General features: G+C 47.8%; 2 protein-coding genes across 2 annotated transcripts; both read left to right on the top strand.

Moving 5' to 3' along the window:
* Positions 1-284: 284 nt before the first annotated feature.
* On the top strand, positions 285-757 carry LOC136052641 (mitochondrial ribosome and complex I assembly factor AltMIEF1). Its single transcript, XM_065742903.1, has one exon. It carries the CDS (start codon positions 545-547, stop codon positions 755-757), a length of 213 nt encoding a protein of 70 aa, XP_065598975.1. The 5' UTR covers positions 285-544.
* A 7-nt stretch (positions 758-764) lies between these two features.
* On the top strand, positions 765-6,813 carry MIEF1 (mitochondrial elongation factor 1). The gene is made up of 5 exons (XM_065742902.1): positions 765-922; positions 1,497-1,645; positions 1,784-1,964; positions 4,153-4,415; positions 5,506-6,813. The coding sequence occupies exons 2-5, from the start codon at positions 1,502-1,504 to the stop codon at positions 6,310-6,312; spliced, it is 1,395 nt and encodes a 464-aa protein (XP_065598974.1). The 5' UTR covers positions 765-922; positions 1,497-1,501; the 3' UTR covers positions 6,313-6,813.
* The last annotated feature ends 733 nt before the right edge of the window (positions 6,814-7,546 follow it).

Here is a 7,546-nt window from a genome sequence, read left to right as displayed (position 1 = left end):
CCTGCACGCCCTCTCCCCGCTGGGTTGGTGTGCTCCTCCCGACCGGCAGGGGACGCGCTGTCGGAGCGGCTTGTCCCCTCCCGCTCGCCGTAAGGCGGCGCCCCGCCGCCAGGGGGAAGCAGCGCTTCGCCGCAGCCGCCTCCCTCTCTGGCCGGAAGTCCTCCGAGCGGAGGCCATTATGGGCCTCGTCCCGCCCGCTCCCGGATTGGCTGGCGCCGGGGTCACGCCCCGGAAGCGGCTCGGCCATGTTGCTGGGTGACCCCGAGAGCGGCGTCGGTGGGATGGGGTTGCCTTGAGGCCTCGGGGTGCCTCTCCCGGCTCTTCCTGGTGCGTGCGGGAGGTCGGGCCGGCAGCGGAAGCAGAGAGCGATACCGGGCCGCCCGGACCAGGCCGCGGGGCTCTGCCGGTTTCCCTTGTAGCCAGGCTTGCGGCTCTCAGCTGACGGCTCCGGCACCTCCGGAGCAGCCCTCCGGGAAGGGAGAAGTTGCCCCTCCCTCCCCCCATCCCAATCCTCCCCTCTCCTTAGGTCGGCCGGCCGTTCCCCATGGCAGCGTGGTCACGGCAGGCTGTCCTGACCCTCTACCGGGCACTGCTGCGAGAGGGCCGCGGGCTGCGCTACACTGACCGGGATTTCTACCTGGCTTCCATCCGCCGTGAGTTTCGCAAGAACCGGGGGCTGCAGCGGCTGGAGGATAAGGAGAGGCAGCTGGAGAAGGGGCAGGCTTTCCTGCAGAGCAAGCTGGGGGGCCTGGTGTAGAGATTCCCTGCACCCCCACTTCCCTCTTCTTTCTGAAATCCTCTCACCTACCGCGGGATGATGACTGCATCCTGCCCACTGCTACCTTGAAATTGGCCAGAAGGTGCCTCCACAGCCACACCAGGAGAGCTCTCCTGTTCTCTGTACAAATGCTTTAGGTCACAGGTAGGTCCCTTTTGCCGATGTAGCCCTTTCCTTCATGGTAATATGGCACTTAGCTTTGTGCAAGCACGTTATTTCTTGCCCTGTGTTGAAGAATGCTGAGTGTCGTGGTCAGATGGGGTAGGAACATTCATTTTTAAATAGTAATTTGGCTTTATTAAAAAACACAAGATCAAGTAGGCTCTGACCCTTTGTAGCCGTATCTGTGAGCAAAGTTGCAGGCCTTAGATGGAGAATGAAAAAACAAGTTGGTGTAAAACAAAGTTAGTGCTTTGTCTGAGAATCACAGGACTGTGGGGGTTGGAAGGGACCTCTAGAGATCATGGAGTCCAACCCCCCTGCCAGAGCAGCTCCCTAGCCCAGGTTGCACAGGTAGGCGTCCAGGCAGATTTTTAATGTCTCCAGAGAAGGAACAGCAGCTGGAGTTGCCCTCTTGTGACCCATGCTAAAAGACTTAATTTAGTAGTTGGGTAGAGATAGTGATAGGAGGATGGTTGGACTAGATGATCTTATAGGTCCTTTCCAACCTTATGAACTTATGAACTTATGAACTTATTTGTTTTATGCTCCCTTCCAGGTGAAATGGCGGGTGCTGGGCAGCGCAAAGGCAAAAAGGATGACAATGGCATTGGCACAGCCATCGACTTTGTGCTGTCCAATGCCCGGCTCGTGCTGGGTGTGGGTGGAGCAGCGATGCTGGGCATTGCCACGCTGGCTGTCAAACGGGTGAGCTGGTGACATGGGGCAGCACCTGAACAGTGGGGAGGGAAGTGTAGAGACGTGGGATGTTGGCAGTAGGTGGGGAGAAATGCGAAAACACTGTCCCCTCATCAACTGAAAGTGTGCCTGGTGATGTTGCTTTAGATGTATGACCGTGCAATCAGTGCTCCCAGCAGCCCCACTCGCTTGAACCAGTCAGGAAAGAGAAGCTGGGAAGAGCCAAACTGGTTGGGATCCTCCTCACGCTTACTGAACCAGGACATGAAGACTAACCTCAGCCGCTCCCTGCAGACCCTTCCCACTGACACTTCCACTGCAGACACAGGTAAGGAGCCGTGTGGCATTTCCATGCTGCAGAATCATTTTGGCCTATCAACCCTTTTAATTGTTCAGAAGAATATGGAGGAGGAGAATGCTCGGTCTCGTGTAGTATTTTGATACTTTTGTTTTAAGTTGATCTGTTGTTGGTTTTCAGAATAAGAAGTTAGTTTGGGAATCAGTAATAGTCATCTGTACTGGCGTTTTTCATTCCCTGTAATTTCATGAACTTGAATTGTATTCTTCCTCAGACTTTTCTGTGAAATTCTCTGTTGCTTTTCTTTGGGTCTTTCCAATTGGCCTCTTTCTAAGAGAATACTTTAAGCAGAAAATCATAGAATCACAGAAGCCTTAGATTTGTAAGGGACCTCTGAAGGCCATCTAGTCCAACTCCTCTGCAATGAACAGAGACAAGATAGCTAGATCAGGGTGCCCAGGTCCTTATCCAGTCTGGCCTTGAAGGTCTCCAGGGGTGGGGCATCAACCACAGCACAAGGTAACCTGTTCCAGTGCCTCAACCCCCTCGCTGCAGACTTTCCTTATACCTACCCTGAAGCTTCCCACTTTGAGCTTCAACGTACTAGCCATTTATGACATTATTTCCCATGTTGTTTCTATGATCGTTCTAATAATTTGTGTAACACTTCGGCCTTTTCAGTGCTGCTTATCACTAAGCTAGTCTTCATCTAGCTATAAAAAGGCACTTGGCAGTTGTTTTTCCAAGTGCAATGGTACATAATTCAATCCATCAGTGTTTTTTATGTGCTTTTTTTGTTAGTTTGTTGTTCTCGCTGGTTTAATTTTAGGATTTTTCAGGAGTTTTAAACTTCTGTTTAAAACAAAAGAAAAGAAAAAGAAAAAGGTGGGGACCTTCTCATACTGACTGACTTTGAAACAGCAAAATCAAGCTTTAACTTTCCAGATATTATGCAAGAAATTTAGCTTTGGGATGGCAATGGATTTTCTGTTAAGGAAGCACTAAATAACTAGACAGCTGCATTAAAGGGGAGTGGAGATCATTTGAGTGGACTCACCAAAGATGAGAATTAGTGCCCAGAACCTTTGATAAGACTGTCTTACATTCTTGGCTTAAAAATAAATTAAAAATTAATGTGAAAAAATAAGTTGTTTCATGAATAGTCAATGAAATCTGTTTCTTTGTGGTTTTGTGGTCTACTTCCTGGTCTCACAAATCCTGAGATCTGTCCAAAAGACTCCAATGAGACAAATGACAGCAGCAGCTGAGGCTGAGCAAGCTGGATCTGTGTGCTGTATGGTCAGCCATACTGTATTGTGTTGTGAGGTAGCCACATGCCTATTACTGAACAAGTGTATGACAGCTGCTTGCCTTAACAGCTCCTCTGGTTTGGGAGTTTCTCCTGCACTCTTAAGTTCCACGGCCCTTCCAAATGCTAAGGATCCCTCAAATCTGTAATTTTTTCTTAATTCTTGTTAATAACTTCTGAAAGTCTAGGTCTGTGCTAAGAGAAGTCTGAAAGAGAGAGGGGGATACCCAGCTTATTTTTTTTTTTTAAGGAAACCAGCCTGAAAAAAGAGGGCATTAGAGAGACAGTGCAGATTAGACATTGCTTTATAAGTTAAGCAGCAGTGTAAAGCATTGTGATGGTGTTACACACATAACAGCGTGCTCTCAGCTCTTTGTTCAGTTAAAATTTGAGGAGGCTTTCATTTAGGCTAGGGTTGTCTGAGATCTGGTGGCTCCAAAATCCATCTTTTTACCGTCTACCTCACCATTCTGATATGTGATGATCAGAGACCTGATGACTGCTTTTTTCAGGATGAAATGAACTCAGATGTCTTACTCTGCTTCCAACTGGGTTTTGCTGATGTGTTGTAAGAATCCATTATAATGTTAAAAACTTAATGACATAGTGATGGTTGTTCAGGGGTGTTTTGGTGATCTGTTGGTCTGGTGCGATGTTAAAAGCAGCTGAACTGCCAATGGTCCTGAATTTCTGATGAAATGTAACTGAGAAACTGTCCACACAGCCGTTAATATAAGAATAAGTTATTATAGGAAAGAAGGTTCCCAGCACTCTCCTTTTGAGTGATTTCTGTGTAAAGCTTGCAAAATGCCTGCTGTAAGCTTTTTTGAGATATAGAAGACGTGCTTCTGCAGATCACTTCACAGTGAAATGCTACAGACAATCAGCAGTTTTCCTCCCGTCTTGCAGACTTCTTCCGACCCACGAAACCCAAGCCATCTGCCAAGAGGAGTCAGGTGGAGCTGAAAAAATCCCGCCTTCGTCTGTCCCTGCAAGAAAAGCTCTTTGCTTTTTACCGGAGGAAGGTAGCTATCCCCACGGATGAGCAGGCCCTGGCTAAGCAGGCAGCTGTGGACATCTGTGCTGAGCTGCGCAGCTTCCTCCGTGCCAAGCTACCGGACATGCCTCTGCGTGACATGTATCTCAGTGGCAGCCTGTATGATGACCTGCAGGTAATTCCTGGGGCCGCGTGATGGGTCGTTATTCAGCAGGCTGACAAGGCATTTCAGGCGTCCCTCTTGGCAGTGCTGTCTCAGCACAACATTCTTCTCTAATAAGATTCTTGCTGTCACGTTTCCCACCGTGAAGCCAGGCATTGATTACTGCAGTACTGTTTGGGCAAGCTTGACCAAGCTGCTCTGGATTTGTGTGCAAAGCATTTGATTTTTGTGTTTTTGTTTCTCCAGATTCTCTTGGCTGTTCTTTTCTTCTCCCTTTAGCTGTTTTTCTTGTTGCTTTTTCAATACAGTTCTGTTTTCTCTCCATCCCTTCTATCTTCTTCCAAATAGAAGATAGTTCCCTTTGAACTCCTTTGCATTCATGTAGGTCTTCCTTACTCTTTTTTTTTTTTCCCTTTCTTTGTTTTTGGTTTTTTTTTTTTCCTTTTTTAAATGCATGACAGACCTTGACTGAACAGCAGCCCCCGCTGCACATCTGCCTGGTGGAAAAATGCCCATGGCTAAAGTGAGTGATTCAGAGACACGCTTTTTGTTTAAGTCAGAGCTCTGGAATGGAGTACTGAATGTTGAGTGAAACTTAAATCTGGGGTCTTATTCACATTGGCAAAAAGAGGTCTTTAGTGAGCTTTTTCTCTATGTGGCAGACAAGATGAGGGTGTTACCTAATGTGGAATAATTAAACATGGCAATTTAAGCTTGTCTAGAAACCCTCCAGTTTCAAATTATTGTGTAGCATTGCTGTGCCTTGCGCCAGCTGCTTCTCACAACTTAGAGCAATAGAAGGTAAAATGATTCTTCTGTATGTAATCCACATCAGGTCCTGAAATATTTGAAGTTCTCTAAATAGTGAGTACCACATAAGCATTATCTTGTGTTGTACCTTGAAGCTACCTACTGATGATGGGAAATAGCCCATCAGAATGTATTTTGATGACAGGAGTGTGTTGGGGTTCACACTGAGAGGAGACTGAGACAGCTGAACCTTTATTCCAAGTTCCTTTGAACGGAGGGCATTCCAAAATGTGGTGAATGAAGCGGTGTGGAGAGAGAGCTTGTTTTTACTGACTTTTCTCTCCTATGAAAGGTAGTGACGGCTGACCATATCCAGCTTATTGTGCCTCTGATGCTGGAGCAGAACCTGTGGTCATGCATCCCCGGAGAGGAAACTATCATGAACATTCCTGGCTTCTACCTGGTGCGTCGGGAAAATCCAGAGTACTTTCCCCGCGGGAGCAGCTACTGGGACCGCTGTGTTGTGGGAGGTTACCTTTCCCCCAAAACTGTAGCAGAGACCTTTGAGAAGGTTGTAGCTGGATCCATCAACTGGCCAGCAATTGGGTCTCTCTTGGATTATGTGATCCGTCCAGCAGCTCCCCCGGCAGATTTGACACTGGAAGTCCAATATGATCCAGAACGGCGTCTTTTTATTGACTTCCTACCATCCCTCATGCTGGGTGACATCGTCCTTGTGGCCAAACCCCATCGGCTGGCCAAGAATGACAACCTATGGCGACTGAGTCTGCGGCCAGCAGAAACGGCTCGCCTCAGGGCCCTGGACCAATGCGATTCCGGCTGCCGTTGCTTGTGCCTGAAGATCTTCAAAGCTGTATGCAAGTTGAACCCAGCCCTGGGTCACCTCACTGCCAGCCAGCTCACCAATGTCATCCTGCACCTGTCCCAAGAGGAGTCCAACTGGTCCCAGGACGTGCTGGCTGATCGCTTCTTGCAAGCACTGAAGGGCTTGATCAGCTACTTGGAGGCAGGCGTCCTCCCTAGTGCTCTGAACCCCAAGGTGAACTTATTTTCAGAGCTCACACCTGAAGAGGTGGATGAATTGGGCTACACTCTCTACAGCTCTCTCTCGGAGCCAGAGGTTTTACTCCAGACGTAATGTGGGGCCTTAACTGGGGAAACATTGAGAGGGTTTAGCCAAGGTGGACTTTGAAATATGTTTCCTTCATCTTCCCCTCCTCACACGATCTACTTTTGGTTCATTTGGTTCACTATTATTTCCTGCTGTGGAGTTGTTGCTCCCGCTCGATTTCTTGGTGCTACTGGTCCATTTCCACCATCTGTGCCCCAACAGGTACCCATTGGCTATGAAAAAGAGGATAACACTGCAGCTGTAAGATCTCTGCATAAGTCTTGCTGATGCTTAAGTGTCTACAAAAACAGAGCAGCAACAAACCCAACCAGGAACACAACTATGCACTTCTTTTTCCTGCAGTGAGTCTTTCCTGCTGCAGTGAATCTGTTTTGGTCTGAAGAAGGTGGAAGTGGGCTGGTGAATCCAGTGACAATTTTAGCAGACTTGAACTGAGGTCCTTTCCTCAGATCAGATTTTGTCACCGTATTTCTTTTTCTCTGCTGTACCACACTGTCTCACTTTCCTTTTTTTCTTTTTTTTTTTAAACTAAGTCATGCAGAGCAGACTGAATGAGATGTTCTTGGTAGGGCTGTATGTTGTGTGTCTGAGTGCATTATGATTAACAGTATTTAGTGCAGTAGTTGTTGAAAGAGGAGAATGCATGTGGCTCCTGCTCCTACAGAGCCTTCTCATCCTTTGTCATCTGGGTTCAGCAATAAGGCTTGTCCAGTGTGCTGTAACAGCCTCCAGTATTGGCCCTTCTCACGGGTGTTACTGTGGGGAGGAAGAAGCTTTTGTGGTGTCTGTGTGATGAGGCTGAAGGAGTAAGGCTTGCTGTTCCGGCCTAGCCAGATCTGCTGCATGTTGCTGCTGGAAATGGTCATGGGAATGGGGAACTAGGCAGCTCCTCAGACATCTGTCAGGCTTAGAGGAAGAGAGATTATGGAAGAGGGGTGGGAGGTGCGCATGGGAACAGAGATTTTTTTCATCTTTTCTGAGTTTTTGACTGTTCTGGTTTATAGGAGGTGGAAGCTGGACTTCATGCCTCAAGTGGTTTTGTAATAAGCACATGTGAACCAGATTCTCACCAGCTGTAAGTTGGTAAGGGTGGTAGGGCTAAAATGGTGTCATCAGAGAGGGTCTGTTTCATATGCTGACATTACTGTACATCTGCAGACTTGGCATTTAGAAAGAAACTGTCATTGCCATCTGCTCTCACTGCATGCTTTTGTTCTCTCCCCCTGCAACTCAGAGGTGA

This window comes from Cyrtonyx montezumae, unplaced genomic scaffold (genome assembly GCF_038088225.1).
Source record: "Cyrtonyx montezumae isolate F1298 unplaced genomic scaffold, pur_monq_1.0 scaffold_3, whole genome shotgun sequence".
Lineage (NCBI taxonomy): Eukaryota > Metazoa > Chordata > Aves > Galliformes > Odontophoridae > Cyrtonyx > Cyrtonyx montezumae.
Note: the sequence above shows the minus strand (reverse complement) of the source record. Positions and strands in the feature narration are given on the sequence as shown.

Bases quoted from the DNA above. Each gene is read 5' to 3' on its own strand.
- LOC136052641 (XM_065742903.1), top strand. From the start codon at position 545: ATGGCAGCGTGGTCACGGCAGGCTGTCCTGACCCTCTACCGGGCACTG.
- MIEF1 (XM_065742902.1), top strand. From the start codon at position 1,502: ATGGCGGGTGCTGGGCAGCGCAAAGGCAAAAAGGATGACAATGGCATT. The intron at 1,646-1,783 runs GTGAGCTGGTGA...ATGTTGCTTTAG, and splicing joins CCACGCTGGCTGTCAAACGG to ATGTATGACCGTGCAATCAG. The intron at 4,416-5,505 runs GTAATTCCTGGG...CTCCTATGAAAG, and splicing joins GCCTGTATGATGACCTGCAG to GTAGTGACGGCTGACCATAT.